Source organism: Typopeltis vanoorti, chromosome 24 (genome assembly GCF_054136105.1).
Source record: "Typopeltis vanoorti isolate ZY-2024b chromosome 24, IOZ_Tvanoo_1.0, whole genome shotgun sequence".
Classification (NCBI taxonomy): Eukaryota; Metazoa; Arthropoda; class Arachnida; order Uropygi; family Thelyphonidae; genus Typopeltis; species Typopeltis vanoorti.
The window spans coordinates 85,952,787-85,971,893 of NC_143572.1; the positions used below are offsets into that span (position 1 = coordinate 85,952,787).

The 19,107-nt window shown below is 37.3% G+C and overlaps 1 protein-coding gene across 4 annotated transcripts in view; it reads left to right on the top strand.

The window, feature by feature from the left end:
* LOC150093519 (FUN14 domain-containing protein 1) overlaps positions 1–19,107 on the top strand; it is a 139,903-nt gene that overhangs the window by 20,860 nt on the left and 99,936 nt on the right. For all 4 annotated transcript variants that reach the window (XM_090413784.1, XM_090413785.1, XM_090413782.1 and 1 more), the window contains exon 2: positions 18,897–18,940. In XM_090413784.1, the coding sequence (XP_090269910.1) occupies positions 18,931–18,940 (10 nt within the window). In that variant the 5' untranslated portion in view covers positions 18,897–18,930. The remainder of the gene's footprint in view (positions 1–18,896; positions 18,941–19,107) is intronic.

The following is a 19,107-nucleotide window of genomic DNA, read 5'->3' on the forward strand; positions in this document are numbered from 1 at the left end:
GCTGGTAAAATGGGCAAAAGAAAATGGATGTCAGTTCAATGTGGAAAAGTGTAAAGTCTTGCATTTTGGGATTAAAAGATTACCAGCTGTGTACTACATAGATGGAAAGGTACTCCAAGAGATTGATGAGGCTAGGGACTTAAGGGTATTGGTAGATAAGGAGATGAAGTTCAGAGGACACATTGCTAAGGTGTCCAAGATTGCACATAGGATTACTTGGTTGTTGAGGAACACACTGACATCCAGAGATAAAGAGGTTATTATTCCCCTTTATAAAGCATTGATACTTCCACATTTGGATTACTGTGCTCAGGTCTGGTCACCTGGATTCCTTGGAGATGAGGAGGCTGTGGAGAGGGTTCAGAGAAGAGTGACCAAGTTGGTGAGTGATATAAAAAATGCTCCCTACATTGATAGATTGAGAGCTTGTGGATTGCAGAGATTGGCTGATAGGCGAAGAAGAGGGGATATGATAGAAACATTCAAATTACTAAAAGGTTTTTATAGGATTGATGCAGGGGAAATGTTTCAGCTGTGTGATAGTGATGGAAGAACAAGAGGTCATCTCTGGAAATTAAAGAAGAGTGTGGTTAACAAAGGTGTCAGAACAAGGTTTTTTGCCTGGAGGGTGGTGAATGAGTGGAATTCATTGCCTGACTTTGTTCTGAGCTCTTCATCTGTAAATGAATTCAAGAAGAGATATGACAGATATTGTTTTGCTAGTTTGGGTCTCCCGCGATGAGCCTACTGACTCCATGGAGATACCCGTAATAATAATAATAATAACTTTCGCCATCATTCATTCTTTTTTCACTATCATTTATTCTTTCGATTTTTTCACTTGCGATTTGTGCATCATGCCATTTCTACTTTCATTCGTTCTCTCAATTTCATTTCTTTCCGCCACTCTAGCCTCACTTTCGTCCCTTTTAACATCCGTTATGGTTTTCAAATTGCTCTTTTTCTTTTTTCCTGATTTTTAAACATTTTTTCCGTCTCTTTCAAACGCGCACTCGCAACCCAATCGTTACTAATCGTTTCTGTCATCAATTTCATATTTGCATTCGTCAGTTCCTCATTCAGGTCAGACTTCGCACACACACCCTTCTTCCATCCGTGCTAAACATCCACAAATCATTTATGTAATCGAAGGAATACATATAACAGACTTCACACTTAACGAAACGACTGAAATCTATCAATAACAATTTTGTAATTAAGTTTAGGCAAGAAAAATTCCTCACACTAATAACACCGGTAGCGCACAACGTTTACAGCCACTCTTACTCAAACAATTATGCATATATAATTAATTATTCCTACAATAGCATCTCAATCAGGAGCTCTTCTTAGGTATGTCCACAGCTCTTCAATTAAACCTATATAATTAGGCCATTAGTAGTGAAAATATTTCAGGTGAAGGATTAAAACAAGAATACAATTTGTCTAATATAATTTACTTCATAATCAAACAAAAAACTCTCATCATTAGGATTGAAGAGTCAGTTGGTAGATTGTTTACAGGTATGGTGGTCAGTTGGAGCCAGCAAGTTGTATTGGAGTGCAATGTCTTGAAAGAAAAAAGTGACAAGCAGTATCACAATATTGTGTTGTTTTCTGGGACTTGTGTTGTTTAATTTACATTTCTTTTCAAGCTATTTCCATGTTATGTTTAATCATTTGCAGATGATACTTAATTTGGATTTCTGTGCATAGAGATCTAGTCAATTGCTGTTCTCCCAAGAAGAACAATTTCATGAAACTCTGATGTGATGTTGGTATAAAAGAATTTGAATAATTAGAAATTTGGCAAGTTAGTGGATTTCTGAAGATGGTTGTAAAGTCATGCACTTTGTCCTGAGGCGTAATTATGCACGAGAAACTTCACTCCAAAAGGTGAAGATTGGAGAGTTGATGGGTAGGGAGCTGAAATTCCATGACATATTGCAAAAGTTGTGAAGACTATCTGGGAAAATTGCTTCCATAATGAGAAGGACTGACATGTAGGGATATGGAGGTAATAGTTCCACTATATAAGGCATTAATCAAGCCACATTTAGATTTTTGTGCACAGATCTGGTCACTTGAATATCTGTATAATAAGGAAATGCTAGAGAAGAGAGAGAGAGAGAGAGAATTCAAGCAATGAAGACAACTTCAAGACTCTTCTCCTAACATACATAATATCCATGCCTTCAGTTCTTATACTACTGTAAAACTCGATGTAGCTTAGAAATACCAAAGTGCTTTACATCGATTTTTACTAAGGTCGTCTCATGAGAACTGTTACAAAAATAACCTTGTTTGTCTCTATGTATTTTATGTTAAATATTAATGTAAATAACCCTATGAGAATTGATTGTATTTACTGTTTTAACTAAAATTTCTAGAATATCAAAAACAAAGGCGATGCTTTGACATTGGAACTTTGTATAATAACTATGTATGAGAGTACAAGAAAGTTGTTTACGATTAAGCGTGTGAGAAAATTGTTTGCGAACTCTGCACATGAACACCTTCAAAGTTAGTATCAAAGAGATCCGCTAGTTTCAGAGAAGCTTCTGTTGCCCGACAAGACAAGAAAAAAAGAGCACAAAGAGGAGAAGAAAGAATGGGTCGGCCATAACAAAAGGATCAAGGAGAACTGCCGATTTCTTCGGGGTTTACAACCCTTAATGCAAGGTCCCAAGAAGGCAAAAATAAAAGGGGACTGAGCCGACCATTGAGAGGAGAGTCCAGGTCCAGTTGCCGAGAGAGCAGAGGTGAGGGCCAGTTGCTGACAGAAGAGAGGTGAGATCCGGTTGCTGAGAGAGCAGAGGCGAGGTCCAGTTACCGAAGAAAGGAGAGGCAAGGCACAGTCATCAAGAAGGGAGGCAAGCCGTAGTTACCAAGAGGAGAGGCGAAGCGCTGTTACCGAAGAGAGCCAGAGGCAGTTTGCAAAGAACCAGAAGCAATCAGACCCAGAGGACCAAACTTTATGGCAAACCCATGCCAGAGGGAAAAATGGGAGAACAGCCGATGTAAAGCCAAGTGCCGGTCGAATGTCCTAGTGCTGTGGGAAGTCAACCGAAGCCAAAACCGCAGAGTGATCTTCAAACCTGTATGCTGAAACTTCTTGCCTGAGCTTTTGAGTACTGGGAAGATTGCAGTCCAAGACCTGCTGATATTCCGACGAAATACTCCCTTAAACAAGGCTCTCTGGATGGAAACCTAAGGCTTGAGATGAAAGAAAAACCATAGTGACTTGGTTGCAGTACTTTTAGAAGGTGTCGTGACAAAGAGCCTCTGTAAGTGTATTACATCCTTTAATGTTCATTCTTTATGCAATCTAGGAGATATATCATAGATGGACTGATAAGAAATAGTAATAAGAAATATCTATAAGAGAGTCCTCTGATTTGTTGATAACTGGAATATAAATTGTAAGATAACTTGCCATAGCTAGCTAATCTCTTTATGAGTAAATTAGTCACGGCAATTTGATTTTCTTAAACAGAGAAGTAACAGAGTAATTATATTGTATAGTCATTTAATATTGAAAAGGGAAAGTTTGTTTCTTTATACCAAAAGTATGAGGATAGGTAGAGAGAGAGAGAGAGAGAGTAACCTCCCTCGCTTATTTAATGTACTTTTTGTAAATAAATGTGTTTCAATTATATGTCAATTAGAGTCCCACCTGATTGTTTATTTTACAATGCACTGTTCCTAAATAAAAGCGAACTTAAAAGTGGGAAACCAAGTAAGATAGCCGAGGCGTATACTTAAGTGCAAATAGACCATGACTGTTTGTATAAAGTTTTTTTACTGAAGGAAATTATGTTAGAGAGAGAGAGAGAAATCAACTGGCCATATTGGCGCAGTCTTATCAAATAAATTTTCTAGTATCCATAGGCATAAAACTTGTAGTGCAAAACGTAGATAAACTAAGTACGCAATAGTAAGATGGAATAGTAAGAATAAGAAAGGAATATATAAAAAAATTAATAATAACGGTGGCTTATAAATAGCAAAATAGAAAATAATAGCACAACCATTTACACTACCTGCTAGTTAATCTCCAACAAGAACCAACTTTTTTCTTTTTCAGTTACTCTCTCTGATGACAAAATTCCTTTACTTTTTCTCTACGAGAATCTTTGGGACCACAGGCACAAATAAGTCTCATTATCCAATTTCATACTTTGAAATTTGTATATATATCGGTCTACTTAAAATTTCCTGCCATTCAGTTTTTTATTTTATTTTATTTATTTATTTTTTATCAGCCCTTCCATACAAGAGGTCCCAAGATGTGTGGCATGACAGTGCCATGTGTGGGCAGGTGGTTAGAGAGAAGAAGAGAATTTGTTAATATGTTTCTTGCAGAGTTCAGGATTGTAATCATCGGGAAAAATCTTCATTGAGCAGAGATATAGGGAATGAAAGAGGAGGAGGAATAAGAGTTGATTTGATAAATTTCGTGTAATGTAACTGTATATGACTGTTAACCAGCAGCTGCTCATGTGTTCAAATGTGATTTAAGGAAAGTGGAGCAGTGTTTTAGGAAATACTTATAGAAAGACATAATGTAGGAATAGATTATCTATGCAAAAGTAACTGGAGGGAGTCATTGAGAGAGAGAGAGAGAGAGGTCATCAGTTAAGCAAATAGCTCTCTTCTGAGTACAGTCAAGCATTCAGTAGAAGGTCCTAGGTGCACCACTCCAAATGTGTGAACAGTACTTTGACATAGGATTGCATTTTGGTGGCAATAAAACTTACTAGGTTATTCTCATCCCCTGCTTAAAAATGGTTGATTATAGAGGATCTTGAAGCCTGAATCACCTAAGGACTACAGGGTTTTGAGAATGAAAAAGAGGAAGGGAGAGTACTGTCATCAACAAAGATGTGAATAGGACTGGATGTTAGAGAGAGAGAGATCATCCCATTCTATTCATAGGAGTCAATGTTGGAGAAGTATTGGAAGAAGAGTAGATGAAAACACAGCCCTAGGTTACTCCAGCATTGATTGAAAACTGATGAAAGGAAACCATCCACCTTGACCCCTCAGTGAATAACTACAGATGAAGTTGTGATCCACTCATAAAAGGTAGGAGGAATGCCATGATATGGTAGATTGGTAAGAAAGCCATGATGTAATACTTGATCAAATGCCTTACAAACTCAAGTGAAAAAGCACTCACTTGAGTTTCTTCAAACTTTTCCATAGCCTGTGTGGGTGAGGTAACTAGAGATACTCTGTGGAGTAAGAATGGTAGAATCCATATTGATGATCGCTATACCTGATGGTTGATTTTTATCTCGAGAATTAGGAGAAATCTAAAATCATTAGAATTAGGAGAGTGTGGTAGAGATACCAAATGAAAGCAACAAAGTGAGGTAAGGAAATCTTTAACCAAAGCATTATACAAAGGGGGATTCCAGGTCTGGTAGCCTTTAGTAATGGGACAGACCTGAAAAATTAAAAGTTCTGCTCTTCTGAAAGGCGTGAATAATGTAAAGAGGAAAGATTAGATCAAGACCGCGAGAATTATTATTAACATTTGACCTCCATGGAGTCAGAGACTCATCGTGAGAGGTCACACTATTGCACACAATGCTTATCCAACACACTATTGCACACAACTGATTCAATGTGTCTACACCCACAACACACTCAGGCAATGCATTCCACTCACCAACCACCCTCCATGCAAAGAACCTACTCATCATTCCTCTGTTCACACCCTCCTTATACAGTTTCCCTTTCTTCTACTCCCCCTCCCATTCTATGAAAAAATTTCTTCCATGTGAACTCAGTAACAATCCCTGACTAGCTTATATGTCTCAATCATATCCCTCCCTTCTTCCTTCTATTCATAAAGCTCTGCAACTTACATTCTCTCAATCTGTCCTCATACTCCACATTCCAAAGACCACTGACTACCTTTGTGAATCTTCTCTGTACCCTTTCCAACGCATCCTCGTCACCATGAAAACCCAACAACTAAATCTGTGCACAATAATCCATATGAGACCTGATCAAGGCCTTATACAATGGAATCATAACCTCTCTGTTTCTGCATGTCTGGGTCCTCTTCATCATTGCCATTATCCGATGCGATCTCTTCATAACTTGTGCAGTGTGGCCCCTGAATTTCAGGTCCTTGTCCGCCATCACTCCTAGATCTCTCATCTTCTCTACTTCTGTTAAAGTTTCCCCACCAAGTGTATACTTTGCATCCCATTGTTACTTACCAAATCTCAAAACCTTACTCTTTGCAACATTGAACTGACAGTTCCACTTACATGCCCGATCATGCAATCTATTCAAGTTCCTCTTGTAAGGCAATAACATCTGCTTGACTCCACATTGCTCTCCCCAGTTTTGCATCATCTGCAAACAGCTGGATATCACTAGTTAAACCCAACCCAATATCATTAACATACAAATTGACAACAGTGGCCCCAAAACTGACCCCTGCGGCACACCGCTAGTTACCTTTCTCTTTCGAAATACTGCACCCTTATATACATATACAACTTTCTGACAGTCACATCTATCAAAAGTCTTTGCAAAAATCTAAGTACACCACTGTATATGCATCTCCTGTCCAAGTAATTTGTCACCTTGTTATAGTACATAAGTAAGTTAGTGAAACATGATCTCCCTTTAACTAATCCTGCTGATAACCACAGAGAATACTGCTGTTATCAACCCATTTCTATATCCTACTTCTCACCAATCTCTCCAGGACCTTCACCACAACTCCAGATATACAGACTGGCCTATAATTTGAAGCTACAGCCTTATCACCACCTTAATGCAGTGGGACAATTTTACCCTCCTTCCACTCCCTTGGAACTTGTGCTGTTGTAAGACTCTTATTAAAACAGGCATGCGAATGCTACTGCTGATTCCCTGGAACATTCCCTTAAGAAGCTTGGTGATATGTCATCAAATCCTGTTGCCTTGTTGACATCAAGTTTATTTATATCCTCAAATACTTCTTGCTAACTCACAATTAAGCCATCCTCTCCTATGTCCTCTACACAAGTTCCTCATGATTCCACCTTGAAATACCCTTATAATTTGATCACTGAATACCTTAACAATGTCTTCTGCATCAGTTACCATTCTACCACTTTCATCCTTTAACTTCATCTTACCATGATCATTCTTCCTTCTACTTGCCACATATCTAAAAAACTTTCTAGGATTTTTCTTTGTCTCATTTGCCAATTTCTGCTCATACTCTACTTTCGTTTTCCTTACTAACTGAGATACTCTCCTGGCTTGTTCTTTATACTCTTCATCATCATCATAACACTAATTACAGGTATAGATATAGACCATATTAGTCTGTTCCGGTCTCATTATCCATCCAATATCCCTTTTCTTTTTTTTTTTAGGTCTAACCTGCCTTTTCTTTCCAATTGGCTTATGTTATTATTATTATTATTATTATTATTATTATTATTAAACAAGACCTCATGGAGTCAAAGACTCATCTAGGAGGTCCTTTTATCTCACACACATCTCATCATACTGCATCTTAAACACATTCAAACTCCTTGCAGACACCACACTCTCAGGTAAGGCATTCCAATCATTCACAACTCTGCACGAAAAAAACCTGCCTCTCACTCCCCTACTCACACCCTCTTTATACAGTTTCCAGGGATGACCTCTGGTTCTCCCCTGATCTCCCACTATTCTCTGTAGAACTTCTCCACCATTGATCCTATAACAACCCCTTACCAACTTGTAGGTCTCTATCATATCTCCCCTCTTCCTTCTCTCCACTAGACTCGGCAAATTACATATTTTCAATCTTTCCTCATACTCGACATTCCAGAGGTCAGAAACTACCTTAGTCGCCTTTGGACCCTTTCCAACATCTCTTCATCCTTCTGAAAACCAGGTGACCAAATCTGGGCACAATAGTCCATGTGTGGCCTAATCAAAGCTTTATACAATGGAACAAGAATCTCCCTACTTATACACGTCAGTGTCCTCCGCATCATTCCCAGAAGTCTTTGTGTTGTCTTCACAATTTTGGCGATGTGTTCCCTAAATTTTAGATCCTTATCCACTATCACCTCCAGATCTCTTATTTCCTCTACTTCCAACAATATATTCTCACCAAGCATAAATTCTGCATCCCATCTTTGTTTTCCAAATTTTAAAACCTTACATTTTGCAACATTGAACTCACATCCCCATTTGCTTGCCCAATCACTCAATTTATTCAAGTCTTCTTGCAAGGCCACAACATCTTCACTACTCTTTTTGGTTCGTCCCAACTTTGCATCATCTGCAAACAACTGAATATCTCCATCCAAATCTTCGCCAATATCATTAATATAAAAGTTAAATAGTAATGGCCCTAAAACAGATCCCTGAGGCACTCCACTAGTTACTTTCCTTTTCTTGGATATTGCATCCCCATATACAACATATACTGAATACGTATTTCAGTATTTGTTTAGGATGTCGGGTGTTGGCCATTCGGTTTACATGTTCAATCCATTTTTGTTTATAATTGTTTAGTTTTTCTTCTATTGATTTTGTTTTTATTTCTTTTAAAATGTCTTCGTTCCTTTTTTGATCTAGTAATGTGTATTTTGCAGTTCTTATAAATCTCATTTCACTTGTTTTCATTCTTTGTTTATCTTGTTTTTTTATTACCCACATTTCACTGCCAAATAATAATGTGGGCACTGCTAAATATTTTTAAGCGTGTTTCTTTTTGTACTATATTTGGGTTGAGTGTTCTATTTCTCAGGCCTATAATCTGTAAAAATTTTGAAGTTTTTAATTTTGTCTTTTTCTCCTTCATATGATATTTCACATCCAAGATAAATGAAAGTATTTATCTGTTCTATTATTTTATTATTAATAACTATTTTGCTTCTAACTGGAGTTTGTCAAAAAAATGCCATTGTTTTAGTTTTATCTATGGAAATTTTCATTCCAAACTGTTCTACCATAATGTTTAAATTATATATTGCTCTTTGTAAATTGTCTTTCTTATCTGTTATTATTACCTGATCATCTGCAAATAATAGCATATTTATTTTGTTATTCCGGGACATTTCTATACCTTGATTGTTTAAGGTGTTCCACTATTAATATTTCATTAATGTAAATATTGAAAAGTGTTGGAGACAGAGGGCATCCCTGTCTTACTCCTTGGTTTATAGATTGTTTTTCAGGCAATTTTCATTTATTTTTATTTTTATTTCATTATCTTTATTATCTATAATATCTATATATTCAATATTGTATGTAGTAAAATACTAGGTATATTTATTCTTTGTAATATATCAGACAGTATATATCTTTTTACTTTGTCAAATGCTTTTTCGTAATCTATAAACAAAAGATGTTTCCAAATTAAATTCTCTTCTTTTTTTCTATAAGTAGTTTTAAACAGAAAGCTGCATTCATTGTAGAGCGTCCTTTTCTAAATCCATTTTGACATTCTAATAATTTTTTTTCACTGTATATTTTTAGTTTTTCATTAAATATTCTGCTATATATTTTGTAGCATGTATTCAATAAACTAATACCTCTGTAGTTAGCAGGTTTTGTTTTATCCCATTTTTTAAATATAGGTATTACTATGCTTGTATTCCATTCTATTGGTATTTGTCCATTTGTATTATTTTATTTAAAAATTTTAGTAATCTTTGCTGAAATTTTTTTCCCAGCAAATTTATACAGTTTGGAGTTTATCCCATCTTCTCCTGCTGATTTGCCATTTTTTATTTTATTCAGGTTGTCCTTTAATTCTTTCATTGTTATCATATCATATAAGGTATTTTGTAAGTTTCTGGCGTAATTATTTTTGATGCCAGTATTATCCGTCCAAAGATCTGTAAAGTAATTCAAGAATTCTTTTACACCTATTTCACAATTTATATTTGCAGTTTCTTTTATATCTGCATTCATGTGTTTTAGTATTTTGTATGCGCTGGGTCTTATTTTGTATATCTCATTTTCTAGATATGATGCAATTTTTCCCAGCTTTCTCTGTGTCTCTTTCTGGTTTATCTTTTGGCTATTGCTTGTCTTTTTTATATTCAATTTCATCTTCTTGTTTTTTGTTACTTACCCATCTTTTAAAAGCCAGCTTTTTATTTTCAACTATTGTTTGTATTTCATTGTCCCATACATGTAATTTTTTATTTTTATGGTATTTTTTGTGTATTCCTAGATTTTCATATGCTGCTAATACGATAATTTCATTTATATTATTCAATTCTTTCTCGATGTCTTCATTTTCTTCTATTTTTTTCTAAGTAGTTATTAATCCTCTGTTGGTGTAAATTTCTTATACTGGAATCATTTAGTAGTCTTACTTTGTAATTAGATTTTGTTTCTCTAGTTTGTTTATTTTTTTGTATTTTTTGTAGCCAGTTTGGTGGAAATCTTAGTTTTGCTTGTACTTAATAGTCACTGTGTCAATTTCTAGCCCTCTTCTAACTTTAACATCTAGGAAGAGGTCTGCTGCTTTTTCATTTGCTATAAAGTAGCCTATTGTGTCCTCTTGCACTCCACGTATATTTATGTATATTTTTATATTTGTAAAATCTATTCATTATTTTTAAATTATTATATATTAGTATTATTAGTATTATTATTCAGGCCTCCATGGAGTCAAAAGACCCATCGTGGGAGGTCCTTTCTAAGAAACACAAGTCTATCAAGACTCAAGGGAAGTCCCTCCTAGGAAACACAAAGTCTATCATACCATTCCTTAAACGCATTGACCATTCTCGCTCTCACCACTCCATCAGGCAATGCCTTCAACCACCCTACATGCAAAGAAACCACTCCTCGCCTTCTTTCTCACAGTTTCCTTTCGTAACTTCCAGGGATGACTCCTTACCTCTGTTCAACCAGGCAAAAGAACTCCCCGGTGTCAACCCTGTAACCACCTCTGAACAGTTTAAAAGTCTCAATCATATCACCTCTCCTTCTTTCCACCAAACTCTGCAGTCCACACTCACTCAGCTGATCCTCATAACTAGCATTGTACAGACCTGACACCATCTATGTTTTCTGCCTTTGTATCCTTTCTTTATCCCCTTCAAATCCTGGGGACCAGATCTGAGAACAATAGTCTTAGTGTGGTCTGATCAGAGTCTTATACTACGGAATGATAATCATTTTATCTCTGCAGGTCAGTGTCCTTCTCATTATTGTAGCAATCCTCTTTGTTACTTTCACTACCTTTGCAATATGTCTCCTAAATTACAAGTTTCTATCAATCATCAACCCCAGATCTCTTGTCTCCCTTACTTCCTCCAGTTTAACTCCTCCCATAGAGTATGCAGCATCCCATTGATGTGTCCCAAACCTCAAGACCTTACATTTTGCTGCATTAAACTGAAACACCCTCATTCATTTGCCCATCTATCTAGCTTATTCAAATCCTCTTGTAGGGCTGCTGCATCTGCACTATTACTAATAAACCTTCCCAGCTTCGCATCATCCTCAAACAACTGAATATCCCCTCTCAATCCATGGACAATGTCATTGATATAAAGGTTAAACAATATAGGTTCCAGTACTGAGCCCTGTGGAACCCCACTTGTAACCTTCTGCCTCTTAGATATTGCTCCACCATACACAACTCTCTGATACCTATCGAACAGCCAATCCTAAATCCAGTTGATCGATCTGACATCCAGACCCATGTGCTGCAACTTAAATATCAGCTTATCATGTGGCACTCTGTCAAATGCTCGCTAAGTCTAAGAAAATGGCAGTATAAGACTTTCCCTCATCTAATGCTCTTGTAACTTTATCATAAAATGCTAGCATATTGCTAAAACAAGAGCGCCCCTTCACAAATCCATGTTGACTCTCACAGATAACATTACCCTAATCTGCGCAATGCTGTATAAGGTCCTTCACTACTTTCTCCAAGATCTTACTAACTACTGATGACACACAAACTTGTCTATAATTAGACACTTCCAGTCTGCAACCGCACTCATGTAATGGCACTGTCTTACCTTCCTTCCATTCCATCGGCACCTTTACTGCAGCCAGACTTTCATTGAAAAACCAGGTCAAAGGCTCTGTCAGTTCCCTAGCGCATTCTCTCAAAACTCGTGGTGAAATACCATCCAGTCCCACAGCTTTATTGACATCCAGAGTACTCACTATTTGAAACACACTCTCCTCCTGTACCTCTAAACCTGCCGAATCCCTCTAGCATTAAAACTGACTCCTTCAGGATTAAATACTCCAATAAAGTGTTCATTGAACAATTTTACTATGTCCTCTGCATTCGTCACTCTATTCCCATTTTTATCCCACAATATCATTCTTCTACAGTTTCTCCTCCTACTGGCCACATATCTAAAAAATTCCCTAGGATTTTCTTTGGATCATAGGGCTAATCTACTCTCATATTCCAGTTTTGTCATCCTTACCATACTAGTCACTCTTCTGGCCTGTGTCTTATACTTTTCATGCATCTTCTCTTCTCCTGTCTCCTTGTATCTCTTCCACAGCCACTTTTTCGCATGCAATTCCTGTTTAATATTGTTTGTCATCCACTTTACTCCAAATTGTGTCCTCTTGTTCACTCGTGGTATACAACTTACCATTGCTGCTAACAAATATTCTTTCATAATTTCCCAAGCACTTATGATATCCCAGCCTTACAATTCCTCCCTCCATGAAACTTCCCCAAGTTGACTTCTTAGACTATTATAATCACCTGCCTTATAATTCCACATACGTTCCCGTTTCTTTGAGACCCCTGCATGTCTATTCATTTTCCAAGTCAAAACCATATGGTCACTCTCTCCAACTGGTGGGAGAGATGTCATCTCAGTTATTATCAACTCTTCTGATACTATAACCAAATCCAAAACTCTTGAACCTCTTGTTCCCTCTATTACATGTTGCCTAAGACATTTGTCCCTCAAGAATTGTAGAAATTCCATTCCCTTATTGCTACATGCATCTTCTTCTCCCCAGTTTATACTAGTGTAGTTAAAATATTCCATAACAATCACTCTTCTTGCACTTGCCATACTCAACTGTCTAAACATTTCCTGGTCCCCACCCTCTGTACTCCTGGGTCTGTAGCAACAGCCCACTAAATATCCTGTTTTGCCCACCTCTACCTCACACCATATGCTTTCAAAATCATTAGTGTCACTGCCTTTCAAAGTCTTCACTCTTAGAGGACATAGGTCGTTACTTATCATAAGCAGTACTCCACCACCACCACCACGCTTTCCCTTTCTATCCTGCCAAAAAATGCTGTACCCAGCGACTTCTATTCCTGTTGTTATATCCTCTTCTGTCAACCACGTCTCAGTGATCCCAATAATTTTTGGCCAGGCTGATGCTATCTGCGCCACCAATTCCTTTCCCTTATTACTGATACTCCTGGCATTAGTATTGTTTCTATACCCAGCATTATCCACTCTAGTCTCCATTGGGCTCAGTGTTATCTGATGTCGTACCCATTCCCACAAGAGGCCGCCCCCTGCTACCATCCTCCCTGGGACACACTGACTTTTTCAGAACAGCAATCTCTCCAGATGCCTACGTCCTTCCTCATTCAAATGTAAGCGATCTCTTGCATACAATTCCTCTCTGTCCTCAAACGCACCTCAAGATCCACATATTCCAGTCCTCTCTTGTCACACATTCTAGCTAATTTGTCATTCAATATTACCGCTCTTCTGCTCCGTTCGTCATTATCATACCTAGGCAACACACACACTATCTTTTCTCTCTGTGTCTTCTTTCATACCACCTCAAGCAAGAATCTCGCATCTCTCGCTGCCCTATTTACACCACCACTCAAGTCATTTGTTCTCACCATCACAATCATCTCATCCACCCTTTCATCTCTCTTAACTGCCAAAGCTACCCTTTCTATTGTTCCTCCTGGCAAACACTCCTTACGCATCCTATCTGGAACACCACGGATCATCGAATCCCCATGCATTATATCTCTTACCATTCCCTCTCTCCTATTGTTTCTATTTTCTCCTCTTCTTTCATTACCATACCCCTCTCTCTCCTACTGTTTCCATTTTCTCCTCTTCTAGCACTCCCATACCTCTCTCTCATTCCATTCTCTCCTCTTCTAGCACTGCCATGCCTCTCTCTCATTCTGTTTCTCCTACTTTTTCCATTCTCTCCTCTTCTAGCATTCCCATACCTCTCTCTCATTCCGTCTCTCCTACTGTTTCCATTCTCTCCTCTTCTAGCATTCCCATTCCCTCTCTCTCATTCCATTCTCTCCTCTTCTATCTCTGCCATACCTATCTCTCATTCCGTCTCTCCTACTATTTCTGTTCTCTCCTCTTCTAGCATTCCCATACCTCTCTCTCATTCCCTCTCTTCTACTGTTTCCATTCTCTCCTCTTCTATCACTCTCATACCTCTCTCTCCTACTGTTTCCATTTTCTCCTCTTCTAGCACTTCCATACCCCTCTCTCCTGTTTCCATTCTCTCCATTGTTTGGATATGGAAATGTTTCCATTTCCATATCCATTTCCATTCTCTCCTCTTTTATCATTCACAAATTTCTCTCCTCTCCTATCATTCCCAAAACTCTCTCTCTCTCCCCTATTCTGATTTGCCTTGCATTTATCTCTTCCATTCTTCTAATTTCATCTTTCATACTTATCATACTTCTCCCAAGACATTCCACCTCCTCTGTCAGCTCCTCTATCTCTCTCTGCAGGTCAGTCACTCTAAATCGAAATTCACTCTCCCAAACCAAACCATCTGGTAAACTTTCACAGTCACTCACGCCTTCTACACTATCAACTATTATTTTCTCATTCACTTTTTTTCTTCATTCTCTCCTATCGCACTACTCATCTTCCTGTATTCATTTCCCATTCCTGGAGCAACAAGGTCGGTTATTGAGAGATCTGCTGCATTTATTTCCTCCCACTGCCTAAACTTTAAACACACACACACCTCATCCTCTCTCACAAGCCAGATATCCAATTCCTGAGACGCATACATGCTGCAAATACTGCATGCCAGGAACTCCCTTATTATATTACTTATAATAGAGTGCCTAAATGGTGAAGGACTTGGCGACACACCTTTTGCGACTGCAGCTGAATCCGCCATCATTCGTTACTGCCGAGGGACTACTAGCATAATCGTTAATTATTCAAAATAGTTTCAAAAATAAACGCCAAATAAGTATTAGGGAGTATAAATAAATAAGAAAAGTATAAACAATTACAAGCAAAATAAAACATTAAGTACACTAAATAAAATGAAATAAAACTAAATACAGTAATGAAAACTTAGCTTCGTCTTGCCTTCCACCATTATGCATCTGCCTCCGTCTTCTCAGTAAACAAAATACACAATATCGCGACAGCACTAACTTCAAAAAATAACCAGTATAGTACACTTGTATTCCAGAGAAAATTCCAGGTTATGATGCCATTGTATAAGGCCTTGATCAAGCTTCATATGGAGAAAGAGTGACCATGTGGTCTTGACTTGGAGTGGATGAATAGACTTACTGTGAAGTGTTGGGAAGAAAGGAATTTATGTAGAATTATAAGGCAGGTGATTATAATAATCTTAGAAATTAGCCTGGGCATTTCCATGGGTGTAATCACCAATGCCATCAGAACTAGTGAAGAAATATTTATTAGCCACAATGCCGATTGAATATATGGAATTGTGAGATCTTCGGTATTTAGTGATTCAGAGAAGCACGTGAGATTTGCTCCTCTGAAGTATTTCTTTGACTTGAATTGGAAACTGTTAAGCAGAACTGCTGTAATTAATGTAATAATTCTTGGATTATAACCCAAGAATTATTACATAAAATCATTGACAATTTCTTGGCATCTTCCAAGGGAAGAATTCATCAGAACTCCTATTCCTTATGTAAGCATTTCTGAACATTTGGAAGAAATTCTAACCACCTTCAAAACCCTCAACCAAATCTTCAGTCTTTTATGTTCTTCAAAGGACAAACTTTTACCATTGTTGCTGCCTGGTTTTTGTCAAGTTCCAGGTTCCTTCAGTTGTCTTATTTTTGGTCAGATAAGAAGATCAGCTAAAAACACATTTTATAACATGAGAGAGAGAGAGAGAGAGATCCATCTTATCAAACTTCATCTGGCTCAACATGCATTTTTTTTTAATGTTGCTTCCACCCACAAAAGGTTATATGCAAACCTCTAGTACTTTTAACAACCATGGGTGGGCTAAGGATTTTTTTCTATTTTTACATAGTTCAGAAACCTGCAGTTGCTGATGTGACCTACTCTATAGACCAAACATGGAGCTTTTTTCAAACTGCTCGAAGCCTCCAATAAGTGAGACACTGGTCTCATACTAGGCAATGATATTCATCTCCCACCTAAAAAATTGACAGTACTAGTTCACAGGATCCAATGAATAATACAAAACTCCTGTATATAAATGTAATGATAAATTTGAATATTTATTCAAATACTACTTGAGCCTAAATTAAATCATTTCGATTGATCTATTCCAGAAGTTCAAGAAAAATTGTCATCCTCAGTGGTATTAAATTAATTTTTTTTAATGTATATATCCCAGTAATGTTTTATCTTAGCTACTATGTGATTGCTTATCTGAAAGAGTTCTTATGGTAATGCATTTCACTATTCTTTTTTATTCACGTTTCTGTTATTGTTCTTCAACCCATACTGATGATATTTTATGAGATATGGAACCAAATAGGTTTCATGAAATAACAAGGAAGGGTGACTTTAATCAGTGCTGATGTTAGGAAGTTGTCAGAAACAAAAAAAAAAAGCTGAGTTGCTCAGTGATCATTCTGCAGAACTATCATCCAGGTGGAGATTTTGCAGTTGCTGATGTGACACAGATGTCAGAATTGAGGTAGATGGAAAGGTGCTCAGCATATTGAATAATATCAATTCAATTATTATTATTATTCAGTCCTCCATGGAGTCAAAAGACTCATCGTGGGAGGTCCTTCCTAAGAAACACAAAGTCTATCATACCACTCCTTGAACTCATTGACCGTTCTCGCTCTCACGACTCCATCAGGCAATGCATTCCATGGTTCAACCACTCTCACCCTCTTGCTCACAGTTTCCTTTCATAATTTTCAGGGATGGCCTCTTGTCATCACTCCTTTCCACTGTTTAACCAAGTGAAAGAACTCCCCAGTGTCAACTCTGTAACCACCTCTCAACAGTTTAAAAGTCTCAATCATATCACCTCTCCTTCTTCTATCCACCAAACTCTGCAGTCCACATTCCCTCAGCCGATCCTCATAACTATCATTGTACAGTCCTGAAACCATCTTTGTTATCTGCCTTTGTACCCTTTCCACAGTTAATTTATCCCCTTCAAATCCTGGGGACCAAATCTGAGAACAATAGTCCAAGTGTGGTCTGATCAGGGTCTTATACAATGGAATGATAACTGTTTTATGTCTGCAGGTCAGTGTACTTCTCATTATTGCAGCAATCCTCTGTGTTACCTTCACCACCTTTGCAATATGTCCCCTAAATTTCAGGTTTCTATTAATCATCAACCTAGATTCTCTTGTTGCCCCTACTTCCTCCAGTATAACTCCTCCCATAGAGTATGCAGTGTCCCATCGATGTTTCCCAAACCTCAAGACCTTACATTTTGCTGCATTAAACTGATACCCCTATTCATTTGCTCATCTATCTAGCTTATTTAAATCCTCTTGCAGGGCTGCCACATTTGCATTATTACTAATTGGTGGGCAATTCATACAGCAGTGGGAATTAATGTTATGTTGACCCACATGCTATGCGGAAGAGAATTAGCGGTGCCTCTGACAAAGTTATCCAATCTAAGTCTGAGCTCTGGCAAAGCTCCAAGACAGAAGTGACAAATTACAGACCAATCAAGAGTGGTGGTTAAAGTATTGGCAAAATTGTTTAAAGGTAAAATCCAGCAGTGGGAAGATAGGAATACAATACTGAGTAGCATGGCTTGGTAAAAGGTGGATTCTGTCTTAGTGATTTACTCAGATTTTATAATGGAGCAACAGCAGACTTAAATAATGTAAATTGCTACACCATAATACTTCTAGACTTGGCAACAGTATTTGACAGAATGCCACATGGAAAAATATTACAAAAGTTGGAGCAAATGAGAATGGACATGAAACTGGTAGTATGGATGAGGGAGGGGCTGACACACAGACACCAGAGAGTATTATATGGAGTGGAATTTAGGAGAATGGTGATGACTAGTGGAATTCCTCAGTAGTACTAGGGCCACTATTTAATTTGTAAACAAATGATATAGAGAAAGATTTAACTGGGGAGGGCAATAGTTGATACAGATATATGTGTAGATATCTTGCAGGATGATTTAAATAAATTGCATTGTAGGCAAAGGATAAAGATTGTCAATTGAATGTTGCAAAATGGAAGATTATGCACTTATAAATTTGAATATAAAAAAAAGATTATATACTGTCTATCACATTTGAAGGTACTGGATTGCAGCAGATTGATTAGGCTAGGAATTAGGGTAATGGTGGACAGAGAGTTGAATTTCAGAGGGCATATTGCAAAAGTTAATAAAATAGCTCAAAGGATTATGTGGTTGTTGAAAATTACTCTAATAAGTAAAGATTGTCTTGTCTTAAGCTTTTTCATAAACCATTGAGGCTGTTTAGCTGTGGACTTCACAACTGCGTCTCTCTCGAGGATAAGGTGGTTGGCCCTGTGTGTCCTGTGTCTGTCGACGTATGGGTTTTACATTACAATACTAAAGGAAATTCACTATAACTGATTAGTTCCCCCCCCCCATCCTTTTTTTTTTGTAGTAAACTATATTATCTACATTTTTTTTAGAATTTATGCCAAAGAGATTTATTATCAATCTGTTGTGTTTATTTATAGGATTTAAGGTCTACATCATACAAGAATAAACAGGATGGGCACAGGTAATTAGATAAATTTATTTATTATTTTTTTAAAAAATCTCTGTAATTCATAGTGCAGTACCATTTTTCATTGTATTATTATTATTTTATTTTTTTTTATGTGGTTTCCACCAACATATGGTTATTAATAAACCCAAAGTACATTTTTTCTGTGGTGGACTAAGTAT